The sequence below is a fragment of the Strix uralensis genome, chromosome 8 (assembly GCF_047716275.1).
Source record: "Strix uralensis isolate ZFMK-TIS-50842 chromosome 8, bStrUra1, whole genome shotgun sequence".
In the NCBI taxonomy this organism is placed as follows: Eukaryota; Metazoa; Chordata; class Aves; order Strigiformes; family Strigidae; genus Strix; species Strix uralensis.
In genome coordinates this window covers 31,698,090-31,722,721 of record NC_133979.1, presented here as the reverse complement: position 1 = coordinate 31,722,721, position 24,632 = coordinate 31,698,090, and the positions used below count along the sequence as shown (strand labels likewise).

At 51.1% G+C, this 24,632-nt stretch overlaps 1 protein-coding gene across 1 annotated transcript in view; it reads left to right on the top strand.

The window, feature by feature from the left end:
- The window catches only part of PAPPA2 (pappalysin 2), a 94,431-nt gene extending 70,732 nt beyond the window's left edge, over positions 1-23,699 (top strand). The window contains exons 17-22 of the mRNA XM_074877272.1: positions 1,201-1,369; positions 2,059-2,191; positions 3,315-3,424; positions 6,096-6,167; positions 21,554-21,652; positions 23,625-23,699. Coding sequence (XP_074733373.1) covers positions 1,201-1,369; positions 2,059-2,191; positions 3,315-3,424; positions 6,096-6,167; positions 21,554-21,652; positions 23,625-23,699 — 658 coding nt within the window. The remainder of the gene's footprint in view (positions 1-1,200; positions 1,370-2,058; positions 2,192-3,314; positions 3,425-6,095; positions 6,168-21,553; positions 21,653-23,624) is intronic.
- The last annotated feature ends 933 nt before the right edge of the window (positions 23,700-24,632 follow it).

Here is a 24,632-nt window from a genome sequence, read left to right as displayed (position 1 = left end):
TCAAAAAGCTTTCAAATTTCCCATCCAGGAGTTCCCAGCAGAAATGTGATGGAGATGACCACCAGCTCCTGCCCCAGGTCTGGTGGTGGGGTGTGGATGGGGTGCCATCACCGCTGCAGGTTGTGTGTCCCCTCTCTGTGCGTTGGAGGCATCTGGGTGGCCCCATGCAATGGCTGCTGCTGCTCAGAACAAGGGGCAGTTTAGTGCCTCCTCCCGGGGGGTTCTCTAACCTAGTTAAACCCCGCTCTGCATACCTGCATCATGCTATAAGCTTCATAACGTGGTGTCTGGAGCTCTGCTTGCTGGCACCGGTGGTGGGAGAGGGCAGAGGTAAGCAGGCCATCTAGTAAAGAAGGACAGGAGTGAGGTGGGGAGAAGCCTCATTAAGGACAGAGCAATCAGCACCGGCTCAGGCAAAGCCCATCAGCACTGTCAAAACCTCTGTGTCAAAGTCTGCAGTTGCGGTGACATGTCCTCTTCTGGGAGAGCAGTCCCCAGCCAACCCGATGCGTGGTGGGGTCTTGATACCTCTATATAAAAGATGCAGTGTCTCTATCATTGCCAAAGACAGGAGACTGAAAAGCGGGTGGGCTCTGCTCCTGAACTTTTTCTTCCTTTCTTTTTTATCATTTTTTTGGCAAGTAGGTTGCGCCTGGGCTGTTTTTGCAGCACAGGATGGTATTGGTCTGCTGCAGTATGACAGCCCCTCGGCAAGAGCGGGATTGACAGATCTGGCTGGAGTACAAAGAGAAGCCTCAGGAGTAGCTGGGTGCAGGCCAGCAGGATTTACTGGTGAAGGCTCACTCCATCCAGCAAAGTATGTAGCTACTGGCGGTAGGACAAAGCAGCCCAGGACTCGCAGGGTCTGCAAGGCAGAGAGGAACAGTTTAGAGGCACCAGGAGAGGCAGGGAGCAATGGGGTGGTGAGTGCAAGGAAAAAACATCCAGTTCTCCTAAATCAGTGTGATTTACCCCCAATGAGGGGAAGAAAAGGTCGTGGTTGAGTGTGGGCTGTCCTTTCAGGAGGACCTGCCCGTGGTTAGGGCTGTGATGGTGTGAGTAAGGCCCATGCAGGGGGACTTGGTTGTGCTCCAGGAGAGATGATTCTAGGCTTCTCCTGCCTCTGTGTGATGCTTGGTACGGCCAAGGTGGGGTTTGTTTGGGGTGCTGCAGCCCAACCTGGTGTCTGTGTTTCCCCAGGAAGTTCCTGAAGGTCCAGTGCCTGGAGAGTGGGCAGTGGGAAACGGGGCGCTGCGTCCCCGTGGTGTGCGAGCCACCCCCTCCCGTCTTCGAGGGCATGTACAACTGCACCCAGGGCTTCGAGCTGGACAGCCAGTGCGTCCTCAACTGCGAGCAGCAGGGACAACAGGTGAGTGACTTGGGGGTGAGGCAGAGATCGGCCAAGCATTGTGCTTTGGAGAACCCAAAAGCAGCTTGACCATCCCCAGGGCCACATGCCCTTGTACAACCAAACAGCAGTTGCCCTGCAAACCCAAAGCTTTTCTTGCTTCATACCAGCACATGGCGGACCACTGCCTGGGGTGCTCTCCTCCCTGGTGACCCTTCCAAAAAGCACTGGTCCTAAGCAAGCCTGCTTGTCTTGAGTGAAAAGGGTCAGAAAGCAAAAGTAGAGGGTTTCCAGTGGGTTTGGGGAGCTGATGTGAATGCATTTGCCTGGGATGATGGGCAACCTTGCTGCAGCAGGCTTGCTAGACAAGGGGCTTGCGTGGGGATGGAGGCTGCTGCCTGACAGGCTTTTCCACCCAGGTTTTGCATCCAACCTGCTGGAAGGGTCTTGTTAAAAGAAGTGTGGTTGTGTCCCTCTGGTGGGATCCAGCAGCAGCTGGAAAACTATTTGCTTTCTGGTCGGTACTGCAAAGCACTCATAAACTGGACCAGATGGCTGCAACCCGGCTGCCCCGGACAACTTCCCTCTGGACTTTGCTGGCAGGAGGGGGGTCCTTGCATTTTTCTGCCACCAGAGCTGGGCAGCAGCCAGGCAGGGTAAGCCCTGCCACTGCTGGTAGCAATGCCAGCTGCTCTTCCTCTGCTTTGCAGGTTCCCATCGTCTGCACCAAGGAGGGCTTATGGACAGAGGAGTTCAAACTGTGCGAGAGCTTACGGGGCACCTGCCCACCACCCCTGGAGCTGAATTTTGTGGAGTACAAGTGTGAGCAGGGGCACGGCATAGGTGAGGGCATGCAAAAGCTAAACAGTAAACCAAACCTTATGTTGACTCAGCCCTCCTAGAGAGCTGAAGGTCATTATGACTCTTCTTGTACCAATCCCTGCTAAATATATGAAAAAAAAATCCTGTTCTCTCTTCCATCCTCTTTCTAAACCAGGGGTGGCTTTAGCCTTGTGCATGCCCTGGTTGTACTCATGGGCAAGACTCAAAGCTAAAGCTGGATCCAGTGTAAGCATCTCTCTTGTCAGAAGGAGCAGGGACTTGTCTCTAGGGCAAACCCAGCCCTTTGCAGTAATTTTCCTAATCTCTAGCCCTCCATCCCTGCTGAGGTCTCTCGACTTGTTAATACTGCTGCCATTTGCAGGTTTAATGTGGCAGGTCCTAGATAAAAGCCGCAGTGACAATTGTGTGTAACAGGGCACTTTCACCAGATGAGGGACCACATCATCCATTTCTTTTTTCAGAACTTGGTCGCTTTGCGCTTTCAGGAAAAGCTGCAATGCTCGGTGACAGTCGTTGCATCTTGCCTGGCATCCTGCTGGACAGGACACTTGAGCAAAGCCTATATAACTCTGAAGCAAACACACCAGTCATCTGGGTCTAATCAAAACTGGCTGAGGCAGTCTAAGGACAGGGCCTGCTAACATTAAGCTTTGGACAGACCTGATGTGTGGCTGAGGTTAGGGCTGGGATCCACCAGGTTTTCCAAGGTGGTTTTTGCAGCTTTTTTATTTCCTGAGTCATAGGAAGGCAGTGGGAATTCAGTGGGATAGAAGAACTATGAAAGATGCTTCCTAACATGTCAACAAACATCCAATAGCATCCAGGCCAGACTTATTTTCATGCTGGATCCCACGTCCTGCCATCAGGGCTTGAATCTGTCTCTTAGGGAGTGTTGAATTTTCGTCTCATCTGGGAGGAGGGAACTGGCCACAACTCCTGTAGGCTCTTGCATAATTCAGGATTTGAGGAAGGAAATGTCATTGCAGGTTGGGAGGAAAAGGGTCTCCTCTATGTCTGCTTCTACCCTCAGTGAGGAGTCTACATGTTTGGGTCTGGTGCCCTTCTGTAAAATATCATTGCCTGGTTCCTGATGGAGTCCTCAAGGCTCTCTCTCCTCCTGCAGGTGCTGTGTGCATACCTTCCTGTATCATACCTCCCAGCGACCCTGTCATACTGCCCGAAAATGTAACTGCTGAGACTATGGATCACCGTCTGCAGCCCACCAGAGTCCAGGTAAACAGGGAGGTGGATTCCTCTAGCAGAGGGTTTGTTGGCAGCATAGAGGGGAGACCCCCTTCTCTCTATCTAGTGTTTTTTAACCAAAATCTCTTTGACTTGGGTGAAGAAGGGTAAGATTTGGAAAAACAAGCAGCATAAGTGAGCTTGGAGCTGGCTGGCCCTCTCCAAGGAGCTGCCCAGGCTGCATGCTCTGGAGGTACCTGCTGCTCCCCATAACCAGGTTCCAGTGCCAAGGTCCCCCCTCCCACCGCTTCTTTCTCTCTTCCCTCTTCTGTGGATGCTACTGAACAGCCTCCTGCTCTCCCGTACCAAAGTTCAGCATAAGTTATCAGCTCCTAAGCCAGCTTTCAAGGACTCGCAGGATACCACAATGAATGAAGTTAAATGCAGGAATCCCGCTGATTTTTCGGGACGTGCCATATGCCTAAACCTACTAAGCTGCTGTTATTGTCAGCCAGTGTGCTGGGAGACCAAAAACCACCCCTGGCACAGCATGAGCCTGGGTCCCCGATTACCTGGCAGCAGAGATGCAATCCCAGGCAGGCATCTCTCTGCCAGGGAGGAGGCAGGGCACTGTCAGCTGAAAGGTGTCTCTGGCTGCCAGGACCCGCTGGCCGGCCGGTTGCTTCTGCTGCTGGAACAGGGGAGCCTTTCCCTCCCCATCTCTTACTCATTTTGTAGGCAAAACAGCTCAAATAGCTCAAATAGTTTGGATCCTCATGGCACGACTTTCCCAAAAAGCAGCTCCGCTGGGGTAATATTTCTTAAAATAAAAATGAGATGCATAAGGAAGGAGGTGGAACAAAGAAAAGCAAACAGTCTTCCCAGGAGCCAGCACTCCCATCCAAACACTTTCCCCTCCTCCTGGGAAGCCGCAGGAGGCCCAGCATCGTGCTTGTGGATACTACTGTATGTCGCCTTGAATCAGACCCACGACGGATCGCTGCCGGGGGGTGAGGACGCCCGGGGCGTGTGGGATGGTTAAGCACGAGCCTTGGAAGGAGTCCTCGCCTTTGAGGGATTGGATGGCTTGGCCTGTCGAGGTGGTGGTTGTTCAGCTTCCCTTTCACCGCCACTGCGGGCTTTCGTGCAAAGGAGGCATTTTGCAGAGAGGAGGAGGAGGGAGGGAGGCGTTATTTTAAGAAGCAGTGGCTTCCCCTTGCCAGGAGCGTCTTGTTTTCCTCTCTGCCCTGGCTTCTGCCTCGCTCCCTGCTTTGCTCCTCCAACCCTCTAGCAGCTTGCCATTCTTGGGAGCTGCTGTGCTCCTGAGGTGGTGGAGAGGATGGGGCAAACCATACAGGGAGATGCAGTGGGCACTTGGGGAGGGCATGGTCCTGTTTTGCTTTCAGCTCTGATCCATTGCATCCTGCAGCAGAGCAGGTTTGTCCCTCTGCCTTTATTTCCCAGCCTGGAATATGAGTATACTAGTATGGATATGCTAAAATGCCATTTAAGTTGCACAACAACCACATATGAAACACCCCAGTAGGGTTAAGATGCAAACATCATCCGGGCTGAGCAGGAACAGGCTAGCTCAGCCAACATCCTCAGCCTCTGCCCCGTCTGATGGCAGCTCCCTCTGAGTCTGCCTTCCCTGTGCTGGCTGAGGATGTCCAGGACCTCACCCTGTCCCAATGTGGGCAGAGATGGCTCATCCTCAGCTGCTGTGCCATCCAGGAATGATGGAGCTGGTCTGCTTGCTGCTGCAGATTTCAGATGGGAGGCTTGAAGAAAACATATGTGTCCCTCTGGGTGATTCCTGTGCTGTGAAGGGCATCCTAGGACACTTTCACAGGCCAGCCATCATTTTATGGGGCCTCAGATTTCAAAGTCTGCCTGAACTTTACAAGGAGGAAATTGCATGTGTGGTGGGGCTTTTCTTCCCCCTGTATAATCATGAGTGCTCCCCACAAACCCCTGCTGAATGAGCGGGACAGCGCTTTCCAGCATGATGAAACAGAGCTCTTCACATCTCGCTCTTGTGTCCAGTTGGCTGCAACAGCTGAGTTTGTGCCTTGTAAATACCAGCGATAACCTCAGCCCTATGAGTGAACATGAGTCTGGCAAATCTGCTTCAGACCAGGTCCAGGGAGGTGAGTCCTCCTGGGACCTGGTTCTTGGAGCCTGAGCAGGGGTCAATGAGCAAATTGAGGCAGGCACTGAGTGATGACTGGCTGAACCCCCATCCTGTGGGAGCAAGAAGCTGGTGAATCCAGCATCACGCAGAGAGGTGATGGCAGACTCAGCCTGTTGTGACCCTGGGTGGCTTCCTCCAAGCACCAGCTTGTAGTCGGGTCAGCCACCGTGAGGTGGCACTGCCAGCCAAACCCACTTCTCTGGTGGTCTCTGCTGTCTCCCTTTGTCCTCTCTCAGTTGCACGTCCATATACACCTACACACACACACACACATCTATCGAGCCTCTGCACTGAACAATGTACATTGGTTTGTGGGTGAACCAGGTGTAGCTGCATTGGGTTTGATGGGCTTCAAAGTGTTTCCTGCTGAGCAGAGGTGCAGGGAAGGTCCTGGGTGTGCCACTGCTGTTCTGCACTGTGATCAGCAATGCAGTGTTGTGGCAGATCCTCTACCTCCAGAAAGCATCGGTGGCTGTTGCCCTCCCTCTGCTGCCTTGCCTAACAGCTCTTTTCTCCTTCCCTCTTCAGCATATTGTGTGCACGGGCAGGCTGCGGTGGTATCCGGACCCCTCCATCATTCACTGCATCCAGTCGTGTGAGGTAAGCCCCCCCTGACCCCAGCATGAGCCGCCTGCTCCTTGCAGGAGAGCTCCTGGCATTGAAGACTCACCCCAGCACAAAGCCAGAGGGCTTTAAGTTCGTGTTTGCTCTGAGCTGGGACCAGGGCTTGCTGGCTGAGCAGAGAGGCCAGAGCAAGCGTCCTTGGGTATGGTCCCCCGCAGCCAGGGCAATGCTGGGGAATAAGAGTTGCAGAATAACCCATTTCCTTCCTTGCCTGCTGCTTCTTAACCATCCCAGGAAGAATGTTCTAGCAAAAGGATTTCACTGGCAAGGGGTATCCCCAAAAAGCCCATGTTGACTCCAAGCCTGAATATTTCCTTAACCAGAACTGCAGTTCTAGAGCGTGGATCTAGAAAAGCCCTGCGTGACTCACGCATCCAACCAAAACAACTAGGATTTCCAGCCTCGTACATGCAAAACAAACCGCTCCTGAAGAATCTGCAGACAAAGAATTCCTTGCAGAAATCGGTTAGCCGCTCATTTTGCTTTGAATAATGACCAGGCAGGAGAAAATCATAGGCAGCCTGGAGTCAGTTTGCAAAGGAAATTAAAAGTAGGCAGTCTTTGTCAAGCACTAGTTGTTATTATGATTGAGGAAAAAAGGAAAAAGGAGGGGGTATTTTGGAATGTTATATGCTGAAAATTTGGGATTTTTACCAAAAAGAAAAATATAAATGAAGTTTGCACACCAAAAATAGCCTTGGGATGTGCTGATTAGTTTTTTTTATGTGCTCATTTCAATGCAAATGATCGCTTTTGCTCACCGATTATGCCTAGCTCAGCTTTTTGTCAACTGAAGTGTGGGAGAAAGGGTAATGTTGCAGAGGGCATGTCCCCAGGAACGGAATGTTATGGGCAACAGAAGGTGCAGCAGTCATTTCCCAAACTCGATGGCTGTGTTCTGCGTCTCTACTGCAAGGCATGGTCTGCAAGCGTAGGGGAATGAGGTCCTGTGCTACAGAGCCTAGTGATGGATCCTCCAGCATTTTGGGAGCTCCGGGTCTTTCTAAATGACATCTTTTAGCTCAGCTCTGGGGCAATGTATTTGAAGTAGGATGGGCTTATGTGGAAGAGCAGTCCAGATCAACCGTCTGGTAATCCTCTCTATGGTTCTCCTGCTGGCCAGGGAGAACTGTTCCTTGTGTCCTCTGGGAGTTGGTCCTTCCAAAAAAGAAACAGATGGGGTGTGAGATGCTCCTTCTTCCCTTCTTATGTAGCTCAGGTGAGAGAAAGCCACCAACACAGGCATGAGGGTACTCCCTTAGTCTCAGGTACACTGGACCAACCCCAGCCTTTCTTCATCTATGGTTCCTGCACCTCACTTTGGGTCTGTGTCTTCAGCAAGAGATCCTGTAGGGGATGATGAAAAATGCCAGCTTATTTGTGTGTGATGTGTGAGAGAGAGAGATGGGGACTGCCTGAAGTCCCAGCATCTCACAGTAACAGTCTTCTCATTGGCCACCCAAACATGCTCACAGCCAGCCTGACCTCTTTCTGTTCCTGGATGCTTGACATCCCCTCTTATTGTTAGAAAGCAAAAATCTTGCAGTGTCCTACCAGAAGATGGAGAATCCATGCTCTTCAACACACTTGTAGGATTTTTTATGCCTTTTCTGCTTTCAATTAATCTTTCATCAGGAATGACCAAGCAGTACATACTCTTCCAGCTGAGGTCGCACCAAAGCCCTGCACAAAGCTTCTTTGTGCTGGAAATGTCTCTTTTGATAGGACCCAGGACTCTATCTGTTGTTTCTGCAGTTGCATCAGTCTGGCAGCTCAGAGATATCCTGAGGTCAGCAAGTACATCCAGACCTTTCTCTACCTCCTTTGTTTCCAGCTGATGAACTCCAAGCTAACAGCAGATGTTTTACCATCAGTACAAGAGCTTGCCCTTCAATTTTATACAAGTGAATGTCATTCTGTTTCTCTGTCTCTAGTCCTTCGGGTCAGATATCCTGATCCTCCTCTGTGGAACAATGCCTTTTTCCTCGTTAGCAGTTTCATCAGCACAGGCCTATTTTTAAGGTCACAGTCACTCACTGTAATACTAATGAAGATTCATCCTCAGATTGTTTCTTTCACCCTGATGCTTTCCTTTTTGATACAGCTCACAGCTGCCTCCTCCCTGTTCTCCTCCTCCCTCCTCACTTCTCACATATGTGTCTTTGATTATTCCTTCCATTAGGTTTTCTTCTACAATGCTGCAGGTTGTTAAGGTTGGGCTTATAAGCCAAGTCTTCCTAGATAACTTTTTTCACACGTGTTTTATAGTAGTCATTGTCTGGCCATAAAGAATAATTCTTACTAAAAGTGTCTCATTCAAAGTATTGCTCTGGGAGCTGCTGCTCATCACTGGGAAGAAGGGAGGCGTTACCAGTCCCTCTGTTTGACCACAGAAAATGTTGTGAATGTTTTTTCCACCTCATCTGTGCTGGCTTCCATCCTCATTCTTATTCCTCCTCTGTCTCCATTCTTATGACCAAAAGCACTGCAGTTCTCAGAGGTCCATTTCACTTGGGACCCAATCTCTTGTGGGGTCTGGGGACATCAGACAGCGAGAGTCAGGTAGAGATGGAATATAGCCTGTAATCTGTCCTTGCTGCATGGTCCCCTCCACCCACCTTTTCATTTTCTCCCCTTCACTTACCTACACAAGAAATGTTCTGCTGCTGCACAACATAGTCCCTGCTGGGTCTGACATGGGTCAGCTTGACTTGCCATGTCCATGGGACATCTTAGTCCCAGGTTCTTCCTCGTTTCACAGTAATCCCTTACTGGGGGCACCTCCTTTAGGAGCCCAGCCTCTGCTCTCCACTGGGCAATGAAATGCTGTTCCACTGGACTGCCAAAGTCACCTCAGGTCTGTGTCACCCCTTAGAGATGTTGTCTCTCCATTGACTGCCAAGAGCACATTGGATGAGGAAGCTTTTTCATCTGGATGCCTCAGTGAGGGGAACAACGCTATGTAAGAGAAATCCAGGCCACCGGGCTGCTTGTACCATCTCCCTGGTGTAGTCACTGCAGGCTGGGGCACGGCAGCAGTAGCCAAGCCTCAACTTCTCCAGCCCCAGCTGGAGCCCTGCCTCACATTGGAAAGTTCAGGTCACCACGCAATGGCATTAGAGGGATTCTCGTTCATCTTTATTGTACACTGGCAGCAGATCAGCCTGCTTGCTCATCCCTCTCGCTCCTCTCCCCACCTCCCTTCTCTTTCCATTAATCTGGTCATCCATCTGCTTCCCAGTGTCTCGCTGTGCCTTGCCAAGTTCCCCATTCCCAGCGCAGGGAGACACATAGTTCAGCAAGTGAGGGAGGGAGGGATGCAAACCCTTCCAGGAGCCTGTCAGGAATACAAGTTAGCACCGAGCATGCTTTGCCTCTTGAGGCCCAACGGAACACCTCATCCCCTGCCATCAGTGCTGGGGCAGGGGGGCTTGTGTGTGGGGGGGAGAGGATGCAGGGGTGGGGGGTGTTGGAAGAGAAGGCTTGGGGCTGGGTGGAGAGGGGAGTGGAGGAGGAGAGAAACCCCTCTTCCTCACCATGATTTGGGAGAACACGGTCGTGGTCCTGGTGGTGTGCTCAGCTCCTGTGAGGGAGATGTTTGCAGCATCTGGAGCCAGTTCTCCTAATCCATCCTGAGGTGACCACCTCTCAGCTACCCTCCTCCTGTGCCCCAGAGCAAGTGAGGCTGTTGACTTCAGAGGAGGAGACAGCATGTACAGTGATCCAGGTTGCTCCCTTGGACTATTCCTGTCATGGTCCAAAATAGCACATGCATGAATGTGGCTGCTGTTGTGCAACTCACTAGCTCTGCACTCTGCGATGTCCCACCACAGGGGCTCCTGTGGTTCAACATTGTGGCTGTGGTTTAGGTGGAAAAGTTCACTTATTTTATCATCATCGTGTTTACCCAGTGTTACTCACAGGATGGAGTAACCACCACTGTTCTGCTCAAATACACTTAGAGGAAGGCAGGCTGCTGCTGCAGTGATCAGAGTGAAGGTGGGCAGGCTCTTCTGGGCAGCCAATACATTGTGCAACATGCTGACCTTGCCCCCACCCTCCAGCTCTATTTCATCATTTTCTGCAGGTAGCAAAGGGTTAATTGCAGGGATTTAAGACAGCATGCTCTGGGCAGACTACAGGGAGTCAGACCTTCATACTGGTATGGTAGGAGCTGGACAAAAGCTACCACAGCTGTGGTCTGCCTCAGTAAGGTAGAAATTCCTTCCTGATGTGACTCGGTGCCTTCTCTGGCTGGGGTTGGCTTTGCTGTGCTTTGCTCTGAGCAGTCCTGCCTGCATTCTGGGGGAACGTGCAGAGACTCTGGCTTGAGGTCTCCGCTTCATGCCTTTGGTGAAGACGGGCCATACCAGAAAGCTGTTGTGAACGTGAGCTGCTGGGAAATTTCTCAGGTCTTCCCTGTGTGTGGACAAGGTCTCGCTGCCCTTGTGCGTGCTGCTGGTCATGTTATCACGATCGTAAAACACTAATCTGTTCCCTGTTTTGTGGTTTTGCTGAGGTATTACAATGGAAATGATGAGATAGGGATTGAAGTGTGTTTGTGGTTGCAAGTTTTTCTCAAGTCTCTCGATCCAACAGGTAGTCAAGGATCCCGATGGATCCTTGGCTCTTCCCACCAGCACGCACAAAACCCTTGTTCCACATATCTGTGGCTTGTGTCCAGCATTTGTCAGCCAGAATTAACCCCTTTGAAGGCATATGCAATAGGGATGGTGGGAAGCCTTATCTAAAATCAGGGTCCCACTGTGTTTTAATGTGACAGGGGACAGGGTGCAACTTGCTCCCTGAGCAAAGCACTGCAGTTGGGATCCAGCTGCAGGCATCTGGCTCTGCTCCTCACCATCAATGGGGCTGGGGCCCCTTGGTTATCCCTCGTCTCAGACCTTGGGGGGCTCTGGTTTTGTACCGTGGCAAAGCTCAGCACAGGAAACCAGGCAGAAACATGGTAGGGTGCTCTGCTCCAGGAAAGACATCCTCTTCTGCTCTCCTGGGGCCTTAAGGACTACAGGCACCCCAGCTTCTCCAAGGAGACTCTCTAGAGAAACTAGGTAGCACAGCATGGCCAGAATTTAGTCCCCCTCTCTTGTTGCTCACATCATCAGTCTCTTGTCCCCATGGGAGCATTTCATGACACCATTATCCAGCCTGCACTTCCTCTGTCTGCTGTCTGGCTTTGAAAATGCAGAGAAGATCCTACTGGATGTGACTGTTGACCATGTGACTGCTATTTCTTCACAAGTCTCACCAAAGCCAAAGTCTAAAGCCCATGTAGTCCAGGTGACCAAACAGGACTTGATGAGTTGCCCTAGATCCTGGTACATTCAAATTTTGGATAGTACATGACCTATTGGCCTCCGCATCTCAAGAGGATGCAGCAGAGTTGGAAAAAGCGATCAAAATGATTAAGAGGATACCACTCCTTCAAGGAGACCCTAAAACAGCTGAGACTTTTCAGTTTGGAGAACAGAAGACTGCTGGAGGTTTGCCAAGTCACAGAAGTGCTGGGTACGATGGATGCAGAACTGGGGAGCACTCACAGAGACTGGCAAGGGGTTTGTTTCAAACAAGTGAAAGAAAGTGCTTTGGACACAGCAAACATTGGACTCTGAAACTGGCTGCTACCTGAGACTGCAGGGGTGAGTACTAGCTTTAAGTTCAAAAAGGGATTATAAAAATCAGTGGACATCAGGGCTACAAACAGATACCAAAAGGCCCAGGCAAAGCTATACCTTCCACCATGTTTAATGCAGCAACTGCAGATGGTGGGGGAGTACTAGGAGCATGGACTGCAGGTAGCAGTCACTTCTGGATCAGACCTGGCCCCTGACTGGTGAAGGCAAAGCCCTTCATGCTGGGGAGGTGGAAGGCAAGATGGGGAGCTCTCTACATATCTGCTGGGTATGTTTTCATGGTGCTCTTGGCATGATCAGCACAGGCTGCTATCATGGGATATAGCCTTCCAGCGGATGGGCCCAAAGAAATATATTCCTCTTCCACAAATCTCAGCTGAGGCATACTTTTCCTAAACTGTGAGAAGATCTCTGTCCCCTGCACACACGTAGAGTGTGATTATAGAAACCTCATTCTCTTATGAAAAAACAGAAGGAAATAAAATGATCACATGCCAGTATGATGCAAGGACAGGGGCCAGGTGCATCTCTCCTGCCTGCAGGGACAGGCTTAAAGAGCCCCGAGAGATGGGGACCTTTTGGCATGGGTAGGACCACAGCATCCAGGCACACCACCAGTGGTGGTCGAGGGCCAAAGAGGTGGAAGCAGGCCCAGCTTGCCCAGGCCACACTGCGCAGGCTGCCTGCACTTGGGATGCCCTGACCTATGGCTGCTTCTCTGCCCTCTCCAGCTCAGGTGCCATCCCTCCATCCCTGTCCACATCCCACTTTCCCCTCTCCTGGCAGTCACAGTCATGCAGTGGTGACACAGAGGGAGGAGTGGAAAGCCACTGAAAGCACCACTGAAATTAAAATCAATGAGTTGCTTCTGATAATAAACAAACATCCCCAGGCATAGCCCAGCCAACTCCTCTTCCAACACGAATATTCATTCCCCTTTAGTTCCTTCATCCCTTGTACATTGTTTTTCTTTCTGTTTAAGATCTGTAACAAGAACTTGGCAGAAACCAGATACAAGTGGGTCAGGAGGCCCTTGTGGTTTTCAGGGCTTGTTTTCCATAACCCGTTCTATCCTGCAACATATTTTGCACAAACGGCTTGGCAGGAGATCTAATCCATGGCGGCAGGCGAGCTGCTGAGGGCAGGATTGCAGGCTGGTGCTCATGGCAGGGGAAGTCCTGGCTTCTCTCATGCATGCAGAAGCAGCCCTGGGAATGGTGAGTGCTGGGGACCCATCTCCAGGAGCCACCATGCTTGCCAGGAGCACTACTGACACATGACACCTTCCTCTGCTCCCCTTTGCTTGTTCTTTCCTGTTTCTGTTTTTCTTCTCCTGCTAGCACTGAAAAGTGTAAAAAGGACAAGGTTAAGGACCCCACCATGAATAGATCATGGACACGGATGCTTTATGGAAGTAAAGACCTGTTCTGATATGATGTTCATCTACATCAGCTTTCCATCCCTTTCTTTACTCTTGTTCCCCATGGACTGTGCAAAGCCCTTTCCACATCACTCTCTGTTGAGACATGGGGTCTCTGAGGAGCAAGGCACAGAGCAGGACAGAAATAAAGAAATGCATCCCCATTCAGTAGCCCAAAGTGCCGCATACTTACTTCTGCAGCAGAAGTGTGTCCAAGTCAAATCCTGACCCGGGACACAGAAGCACTTTCAGACACCATGACAGCAAGGACCTGCTCTCTCAGTATAGTAATTTACAGCAGCATTCAGGCTGGAGAACAAGCAACAATCTAACCTCCCCACTTCAGACACTGATCCTGTCCAAACTCAAATCAGACTGATTCAAATGGGGCCCAGATGTTTACAGGAAACCAATGTCCAGGGACCCCCTTGGTCCTTAAGAACACCTAGAGCTGCATACCAAGACTGCTGGGAGCTGAGCTGTTGCTTGCCCTGGGCATGGTGGTACAAGTGATGGCACACAGGCTGAAACAAGACAGCAGGATGCTGCCTTCCAGTCTGTCACCTCTTCCTTGAAGCATTCCTTTGAGTATATGGAGCACTTTCTCAAGCAACAGGCCTCTGTTTTCTTGGTGAGGCCTGGCCTGGCAAGAAGGATGTTGGAGCTGAGCAGATGTTCCCAAAGACCTGAGAGGTGATATGCACACTGAGCTGATGAGTGAGTGGCTCAGGGACACCAGCAAGTTCAGAAACAATTGGTATTTCTCCATTTTGCTTTCTGGCTGTGTCTGAGGTGATGGGGCAGGTCCATGATGTCTCCAAGCAAGCCATCCTGCAAGCATGTGGCTCCAAGGGACAGTTGCCATGATTCAGAAGGAGCAGAGGGCTGGCTTAGGGGACAGAAACTGGGAGCCACAAAAATGATAGATGAAGTGCTGGGTCTGTAGGAATTTGTTTCTCTTTTCTCTTCTTCAGGCCCCTTGGTCTCAGGTGCCTCTTGCCAAATTTCTAGAGCTCTCTTCCTCTGAGTGGTGTTCACCCTGCCTGCCTCGCTGCAATGGGCCAGGTAGAGCTCACGCCTTGGAGTGGCTCAGGGCAGTGAGGCATCCCAAAAAGCTTTTTGAGCAGAAGTCAGTCTTGTTCCCTCTTTGTCCCTCTCTGTGTTTTTCAGAGCTGATTTCCTCCTTGCGTGCTGGAGAGCCTCAGGAAGGAGAGAGGGAAAGTGAATGTGCTTGGGGTGTCGAGGGGGGAAGAAAAAAAATAATAAAATAAAAGACACACTGCAACAGAGAGAGGGCCAAGAAAAATATTTAATCCAAACAATGAACATTGTCATTTCCTCCCACAGTCTGCATTCCCAGTCAACTTCCCTGGGCAAGCAGGGGGAGCCAAGAATGGCCGGGCTCTCTGCCTCACCAGCATGAGTGTGTGTGTGTGTGTATGTGCAAGGAAAGGGATGTGTCCTGGGGACACTGTTCTACAGCATTGCTTTAACTAGCTCCTGTCATGTGGCTGAAGGGACTGACACCATTCCGAGTTTCCTGTAGGGAAACAGTGGTTTGGAGCACTGTTGGAGGGATGTGGACAGAGATAGGCGGGGGAATTTCCAGGGACCTAAGCTGGGGTGGTAGATGCATAGGGGCTTTAAGTGAACCAGACTTTTAACAAGGCTTTGGGTACCCTTCAAGTCCTCCCAGGGACCTCCCAGAACTTTCTGTAACATCTTGGCTAGTGGCTGAGGTGGGAAAGAAGGAAGGAAAGGCATCTGGCAGGGAGAAGCTGCCCTCTGCCTATCCCTGGCCAAGGGCTGCTGTAGCCTCCTCATGCTTTCCTTTCTCCATGCATCCCTGCCACATGCAGCAGCTTTCAACTGGGATGCTGCTTCTCTTGCATGTCTTAGACCCCTGAAACTGCAGTGGTCTCCAGTCCTGGGGCAGCTCAAGGTCCATGTCCCGCAGTTCTGTAAACCCCGGCTTGGGCTGACATCCTGTGGTGGGTTGACCCTGGCTGGATGCCAGGTGCCCACCAAAACTGCTCTATCACTCCCCCTCCTCGGCTGGACAAAGGAGAGAAAATATAATGAAAGGCTTGTGGATTGAGATAAGGACAGGGAGATCACTCAGAAGTTACCATCATGGGCAAAATGGACTCAACTTGGGGAAAAAAAAAATAATTTAATTTATTACCAATCAAATCACAGTAGGATAGTGAGAAATTAAAACCACATCTTAAAACACCTTCTCCCCACCCATCCCTTCTTCCTAGGCTTAACTTTAGTCCTGATTTCTCTACCTCCTCCCCACCAGTGGTGCAGAGGGGCAAGGATGGAGGTTGCGGTCAGTTTGTCACCCCTTGTCTCTGCCGCTCCTTCCCACTCAGGGGGAGGACTCCTCACACTCTTCCCCTGCTCCAGCATGGGTCCCTCTCACAGGAGACAGTTCTCCATGAACTTCTCCAACATGAGTCCTTCCCACAGGCTGCAGCTATTCCAGAACTGCTCCAGCATGGGTCCCTCCCATGGGATGCAGTCCTTCAGGAACAAACTGCTCCAGTGTGAGCTTCCCATGGGATCATGAGTCCTGCCAGCAAACCTGCTCCAGTGTGGGCTCCTGTCTCCATGGGGCCACAGGTCCTGCCAGGAGCCTGCTCTAGCACAGGTTTCACACAGGTCACAGCCTCCTTCAGGCATCTACTTGCTTCAACATGGGGTCTTCCACAGGCTGCAGGTGGATATCTGCTCCACCAATAACCTCCATGGGTGCAAAGGCACAGCCTGCCTCACCATGGTCTTCACCACAGGCTGCCAGGGAATCTCTGCTCTGGTGCTTGGAGCACCTCCTCCCCCTCCTTCTTCACTGTCTTTGGTGTCTTCAGGATTGTTTCTCTTACATATTCTCATTCCTCTCTCTGGCTGCTGCTGGTGTTGTGCAGTTTTTTTTCCCTAAAGTATGTTATTGCAGAGGCACTACCACTGTCACTGATGGGCTTGGCCTTGGCCAGCAGCAGGTCCATCTTGGAGCCGCTGGCATTGGCTCTGTCAGACATTGGGGAAGCTTCTAGCAGCTTCTCACAGAAGCCACCCCTGTAGCCCCCCCACTACCAAAACCTTGCCACACAAACCCAATACGCATCCCTCTGCTGTCAGATGGGCAGGGGTTTGCAGCTGTGCTAGGTGAGAGCCTGGCCCTGGCTACAGCTGCTTCCTCATTTCTGGTGCTGAGCATGTGCTGGTGCCTTTGGGGGCTTGCTCTTGAAGACCTTGCCAGGTGGTGGCTCTTGGGAGACCATGTGCACAGTGAAGGGAGGTGTTTCCCTGTCAGAGGTTTATCGCCCAACCCTGTCCCTGTCTCCCTTGTCATGCCATCTTCCTGTTGTCTCCTCCAACTGATCTTTCCATCATTAGTGACTCGTTCATCACAAGAGCAGAGTTAACAGTGGTGAAGCTGATGCATGAGGTGTGGGTCTGACAGCACAACAGCTTTTCCAGGGCTGGTACCTGTCTGTCTGCCCTGCCAAAATGATGGTTCCCCTGTTCCTCTGGGGCTTCTTTGAAAACGGGATGAAGACACCTGCACATCCTCAGCTGCAGGGTTGCATGTGGTCATCTCAGAATGCAAAAGGTCCAAGGTCAATGCACAAAATACCAGTTTCCAAAGGGAAGGAGGCAAGGACAGCAAAATCCATGCTGACTTAGAAGCAGCATGAAAGCAAACTACACACCCTCCTTGGATGGAAGCAGCATCAGCCTCCTGAAGGCTGGGCGGAAACTTTTTGCTTGTTAAGGCTGGACTTGATCCCCTGAAACTGGGATCTGGGCTTTCTCTTGCTATGGACAGATTGAAATTGCAAGTGCTTTCCATCCCAGCAGCAGTGCAGAAGAGCCTTTCAGCTCTTCGGTTACACAATTGGCCAGGTGCACACTGAATTTTTTTTCTTTTTTTCCACCTTCCTCTGAAGCATCTGGAACAGCTCATTGCCAAAAGCAAGGTACCGGGCCTTCAGGTCTGCTCAACCAGAGCAAAACCTGCATTCCTGGGAAATAATGTTCATCAAGTACTCATGACGCAGCACCAAAATATGTATGATATCGATGGCATCTGTGACTTATTGTTCATGCTCCATCTCTCCTTCACTCTGTCGCACCCTTTCGCGCTTTTTCACAGTGAATCAACCTACAAATAAGGTGGATTTGAAGAAAAACGTCTGGACCCTGCCCGCCTCCCCGATGGCACTGGGTGCTCCCCACCGGGCAGGATGCCAGAGCTGGGGAGGGAGCCAGGCAGCTCAGCCCTGGCCCCAGGGATTCTGCAGGGATGGTGGAAAAACACTGTGTGCAGATGCTGCTCCCTGCATGGCATCTCTCAGCAGCTTCGAGTGAAATGGCACTGCCAAGCCCTCCGAGATGCTTCTGCCTGGGATGCAGTGGGATATAACCAGTCCTTTCTCACATCCCTCCTTTGCCTGCAATATTTTTCCCTCTTTTTATTTTTTCTTTAATTTTTTCTCTTTTCATTTGTGCCTATTCCCAGCTTTGAGAGTGTGTGTTTTTTTAGCCTATTTAAATTGCCAAGCACTTGATTCGTGGTTACTATTTTTATGCCGGCAGCTCAGGGCTCGGGTCCGGCAGTGCCAGATGCTGCACCTCCACGTGCTAACACATGCCCCGCTGAAGCTTCTGTCTGAATAAACAAGGAAGATGGATGGCGCGAGCGGGGAGATTTGCTGACACAGCCCGGCTCTTTGGCTGCCTCGGTGGCACGCCGCCTAGGCGAGCAGCTCCCTATCACTTAACGTGGCGTGAAGCGGTTGCAGCAATTACCTTATTCATTTTTTCCTCAGTTTATATGAGCTGTTTCAACCGGCCCTTTTTCCCCCCGTGCTGGAGGATGCATATTCTGGGGACTGAAACCCAGCTGGCCATTTCCCTGGATCACATCCATTGCCTTTGCATGGCATGGCTGGGCATTGGTGTTTTCTTTTTTCATGCCAGAATTTTAAAACATCGTTGGTCTGCAAGTCACCAACATGGGCAAGCCTCCCTTCTCCCACCACTGGCGTTGCTTTCTGCAGAGCCACATGGCTCAAGCACAGGCTGAACAGTTTTCCTCTCTCACATCACCTGCTCTTAGCATGTTGCATTGCCCATGTCCTCCCTTGCCGTGACTTTTGCAAGATCAAAACGAGACTGATGGCCACCTGTGCCCTCAATGGTGACCCACCAGCACCTTACTTTGATCTTTCTGCTTGCAAAGATGAAACTAGCTGGAGATTCTTGACAAGGTGAAGCAACAGGAGTCACTGTGTTCTCCAGGCACTGGGCGAGGAGTAGGGACAGCAGTCCCCGAACCCTGCTCCTGGCTCTCTTGAGCCTTGAGTCCAATTAGTCATTTTTTATTTTCCCCTCATATGTTTTTCCAATGTAATTTGGAGCATGAGTTGTTAAGTTTCCCCAACAAGTGTTGCCATAGGAGCCTGTATTTGTTTAGGGTGGGGTACGGGCTTCAGCGGGTTGAGAGGAGGGGGCAATTAGCCCTAATAGGTGTAGAGAGAAACTGAGAGCCTCTCCTTCCCCATCCTGTCCCTGCCTCTGTCCTCCCCCCACCTTGCACACAAGATCTGGAAATCGTTTCAGACCTGTGCAGCCGGGATGGGCAAACCTCCCCGTAATTGTATGGAAACTACCGAAGCGGCGGGTGTTGTTTTGCCAGTGAGTCATGACATATGGAGCAAAGCTCAAGGAAAAACTCCACCACATGGAAGGCTGCAAAAGCAAATCACACCCAGAAGAGCTCTTCCCTGCCAGTGGCCCTGGCCGGTGCCCTGCCTGCATCCCTCCACTGGCCAGCCCCGGCATCCCTGCCCTGGCCCTCCTGGGGCTCAAAGTTGCTTCGTGGTTCAGTGACCTTCTTTGATCACCGTCATTTAAGATCTGCTGACGCTTTTCAATGGAAGAGGAGTGTTAACCCTATTGCCCTGGTGAAATTGCACCCTGGTCTCCTCCAGACATTGTTTGCAACAGCAATGATGGGAGTCAAATCCCTTCCTGGTTTTGAGTGAGCTACCTAACCTGGCTGTGCCTCAATTCCCCAGCTGTAGGAAGGTTACTCTTTCTTCTTCTCTTGTGAGATCTTCCAGGCAAATGTAATCTCTCTGTGGCTGCCTGGATTTGTCCCAGGGACTGTGGTACTGACAGCACAGACACAGTGGTTTGCCATAATCCCTGCTGCTACTTCCTAAAGTGACATTAGACTGGGTTGAGGCCATTTCTGTTCCTTGTGAGTCATGATGACAAAAAGCCACATTGGTTCCCTGGTTTTGGCATGGCTTTTTCATGTGAATTATTGGTATTATCACTAGTCCCGCATGTTGGCTTCGGCGCAGTGGAAGCAGGGCTGTCATGGTGCAGTGATATTTTTCAGCTGTCTGTCATTCAGTTTAGGGATGCTACCGGTCAGTGTCCATCAAAGGCTGGGTGCAGGTATTTTCTGATGCCCAGCTGTTGTTTGGGGTCACCAGATCCAGCGAAACGGGTTGGCTGCTTCCATGAACAAAGGGGTGGCCAGGTTTCCAAGAGTCCTTTCTGATGACAGCAGTCCTCCTAGAGATTGGCCATGGTTGCTGGGTCAGTAGCTACCATCACAGGGCCTAGAGTGGGAGAAACATTTCAGTACTAATCACTCGGTCAGTGAATGGCCTCTCCATTCTGTTAGCACATTGGGTTGTTACTTGGCAGTGCTGATGTGTCTCTGTGATCAATAAACCTCGGCTGCAGATAGTTTCTGACAGTTCATTACAAGTGCTTCACATGCACATTGTTTGGTTGCACCAGTCACACAGCATTGTTTCTCAGCCCTAGTTGGCTGCTTCTCAGCCCCAGTTGCTTGTTTCTCTTCTCTGATCAGATGACTCATGTAAACAACAGTAAAATGGATTTCTGAATGGCAGCTTGTGCCATTTAACATTTCTGGACAGAAAGCTATTCTGCAATAGCTTTCTGTTTCCATGTTAGAGCTGAAAGTAAATGTTTGTTAGTGATGGAGCATTTATCTGAGCTGCACCAAAACAAGTTGGGCTCTGCAAATCCTCAGCTGTCCAGGCAGACCCAACAGTGACTCACAGGAGAGCAGCAAAGGCCACTGGGCTGTGCCAGTGCCAAAGAGGAGCCACCATTATGTTGACAATGCAAAATCCATCACCACTCAATCATATGCTTTCCTTATAGAGGGTGAGATTTGGGCCACCAAGAAGAGAAACGAGGAGGAAGATGGTCAAGCCTGAAGCTGCAAAGTGGCCACTTCTCTTTTATTGCTGGTTACCAGTAGGCTTGTGCCCTCTCTGCTCAATCCAGAGTTGGATTTTGCCCACAGGGAGCTAGTGCTTAATGACTATCCCTTCTGTTTGTCCCAGCTGGCCACCAGATAAGTAGCCTTGTAGTCCAACCTGGCAAGGTTTGGTGGAGCCATGTGCTGTGGACAGGGCTAAAGCCTCCAGTGGAGAGTCGAGAGGAATTTGGGGACATGTTGCTTGGGGTCAGAGCCAGAGCAAGAACATTCTGGAAAGGCATAATCCTTGCAACCAGCACTTGTCAATGCTTGGCTTGTCTTGGCTTGAGTGCAAGTACTTCTGGGAGACTCCTGACCTTGCTGAACCTTTCTCATAGTCCAAGGGAGATAAAGCACCTGCCTTCCTGACATTGATCCTCTAGCAGAATTCTCTGTTGATCCTCATAACAGCCTCCCTGCACTTATCCGCCCAAGCCAGGTCACCAAGCTCAACTTCAGAGCCAAGCTCTTTGGGAGGTGGGATGCTGCAGAGAAGAGTTGGGTCAGCTTCTTACGGAGTCCTGCCCCAGCTGTGAACATGCAGAGAGATGGGTTACAGCAGAGACACATGAGAGTGGTGTGAGAGATGGACAAGCAGATGACGTGGTGAACTCACTAATAGTCAGGTGGCAATGGACTCCGTGGAGAAGCACTGAGTGAGATGGGAATGGGGACATGTGGCATTCAGGTTGGGGCACTCCCTAGTGATGTGGATTTGCTTTCTCACTTGCTGACATACTCGAGCTACAACTGCTGACCTCGGAGCACCCAATCCTCCACACATATCAGCCAGGATACCAGTCTTCTGGTGCCCTTTGGCTTTAAAGAGGAGGTTGTGTATGGTGGAACTGGGCCTCGACCCTTCCCAGAGGTGCACAGGGGCCTTGCTGAGGACCTGGGATCTCTGCTTTTGGGGGAAACCTTATGCTTTTGAACAATCCTTTCAGCAAAGACTTGTTTCTCTGCCTAGCCCTTCCAAGCAGACGGCTGGTGCGACACCATTAACAACCGGGCATACTGCCAGTATGACGGGGGTGACTGCTGCTCCTCCACACTGTCCTCCAGGAAGGTAAGTGAGCAATTTCTGCAGTGCTGGCTGGGATTTAGGATTAAGTGGTGACTGGTAGCCATGCTCTTATGCTTTGCTGGCTGTGGAACTGAGCCTGTAATGCAGTTCTCCCACGAAAAGAGAACAAACCCATGATTTTAAACCAAAGCCAGCTGAAGCTGATAGACATCATCCCACTGATTAACAGCGGGGTTTGGACTCAGGCCAGCCGGACTGAAAGCTCAGCCCAGCTCCCACTGAGGTTCACGGGATTCCCTCTCATTTTGGGAAACAAGTCCCAAAGGAATGACTTCCATAGAATGTAGTGCTAGCCATGGTGAGTCAGAAGTCACCTTGTCATATAATTGAGAAATCTCAGGGGATTTTTGGTATGATCCATTGGCATCCACTGTAGGCTGTCTTTCCCTCCCAATTCTCCTGGGAAGGGAAGGAGGGAGGAATAGTGTAGAAGGAGCAACTTGGCATTGGGGTTGCACAGACCATTCTTTGTTTCCCATCACAACCTCCCCTCCCACCTAACTTGCTATCCAGCACTCACAGCCCATCCTTCCTCAGCATATCCAACAGCAAAACAAATCATAGGCATGAGATAATTTCTCACTGCAAAAATATGTGAATTTGGATCTTCTCATCTTTGTTGTGGAGCTTGAATCATTTTTCCTTTCATCACACGTACACACACAGAGAAAAGGAAAAATAAAATCCTGGGAAGATCCAGTTGAGATAGGAGAGAAAAGGCTTTACACCCAAGTGATGAGTGAAACATCTACAGAGATATCATGACATCTCAGAGCAAGGCATGGCTCTCAAGAGGTCTGAGACATCTGGATCTCTGGCCAAAATAAAGGATGGGTTCACAGTGGAAGGTGGGGGGGGATTCAGTCCCATGGGTCTCAGGAGACCTAGCCCCAGCCACACATCCCAGATCTCCTGCGGCACAAGCCTCCAGCACGTCACTGTTAAGGCAACTGCAGGAATATGGGGTTTAAACACCAAAAACCCACTCCAGCTCCTCATTGGCCCAGACTGTAAAAAATCAAATGTGCTTTCACAGTAAGAAAAACTCCTGGCTCGGAGCCTGGTGTGTATAAAACCTCTGGAGGAAACTGTTTTCTCAGCTCCCATGGCCCATGACTGGGCAACTGTCAACCAGGAGCCAGACGCTCTGCTGGTGCCCTCCCACCTTGCTCTGCTGCCACCAGCTAAGGTGACATAATCTTGCTCAGCCACATACAGCTGTTGTAGAGAAAGCAATCTGCAATGAGCCTCTCTACCTGCATGGGATGTCTCAAAGCAGCACAGCTTGTGGGTGGCCCTACAGGGACCCACTCCCTCCCCCACTGAAGGCTGTTCCTGCTCACACAGCCTCCAGCCTGCCTGGGTTTTGTTAATCCATAATGCACAAGAACTGTATGTATCTACCCTGGCTCCTATATTGGGTAGTGTGGAGGCCAGCCTTTGAAGCTGGGAGCTTCGTTGAGTTCTTCATAGAGTTGCAGAAGATGAGGCTATGCTACATTCATGCTTTGCTGAGCCTGGAAGAGCCAGGAGTAGCTTTAAGGACAGGTTCACGGGCTCAGACATGGACAAGGGGGGGCTTTCTAACAAGGGCCAAAGTAAAACTAAAATCTAGAGGTGCCTCGACACTGATAGCCCTAGTCCAAATGCCTCATACTCATCAGGGGAGACTTTGGGGCACCAGATTCAAGCTGACCCTTGGTTGCAAAACTTGAAACACAAGTTAACAAAAAGGAAAATGCTAAGAATAAAACTCAGCCAGGGACAGCTTGTATCAGAGCCCATTTCTTAGTGAGTGTGGAGCCTGGCAGTCTCCACAATGCCAAGAACATCAGGGTGCAGCCCAGAGTGTCTGTTTGTCTGTACTGGGGTGGAGAGGGCTTGCAGGGACATAGGGGTGCCAGGAGCCAGGGATCTCAAAGCAGAGGCTTACACCTCCCTTTGGTCCCCCCAGGTGATCCCGTTTGCTGCTGACTGTGACCAGGATGAATGCACATGCCGAGACCCAGCAGCTGAGGAGAACCAGTAGCGGCACCATGAAGGGCCTCTCTCGGTCAGGCGAGCACCAGAGGAGCGAAGGGGCAGTAACGGGACTGCTGGGAACAGCAGAGTGTGAGGGGGAAGGAGGAGTAAGGAAGAGCCAGGCAAGAGGATGGCCACCACGCATGGAAGGGACGGGTGGCTGCCACCGAGCAGACAGTGGGATGTGGTATGGGAGGGCAGGAGCGTGGTGGTCCCCCCCCCATCGCTGCTCCCTCCTGAACCCCGCCGGGACACGGGCGCCAGGTGCACGCTTGAGGGGCTCAGCCAGGGGTCCAGCGCCACCTCGGCCATGCGCTGGGCTGGGCTCCACGCAGAGAGCCCGGGCGCTGCCATGGATGTTTGTCCTGGTCCGGCGTCTGAGTGTCTGTCTTTGCTCTGGATTGTGTCACTATTCACCCCCTCTGCTGTACAGGCTTCTTTTAGCAAGGTCGAGGTAGTTGTGATCTCTCTGCAAATATTTAAACTTAATTATATATATATACATATATATAATATATATATAAATATATATTATATTTTCTTTGCTCTTGATGAAGCTGAGAAAGGATATCCTTTGTCACACACCCATGCTGCTGTGAAGTACAAACCATTGGGAAAAGCGCAGGTCGGGGTAGGAGGAGCAGGGGATTTCCCCTTCCTTGCTGAGAGGGAGCTGGAAGGGCGAACAGAGAGAGAAGCCAAACACCCAGGCCCTGCCAGGAGAGAGGTCCCCAGGCAGGTGGCATGGAGGCTGCGACCTCAAGGTGCTCTCAGCAACTTGCAGGCACCAAGTTTTGCCCTTGGGATTTGCCAGTTTGCCTTGCTCTGCTTACGGTCCTGGGTCAGGATTCTGAAGTTGAGGAGAAATGCTGCTGTGGCCTTGCATCACCCCAGCAAGCACAGCAGACTTGGTGAGCACTGCTGCCCTGGAGGGCTCCAC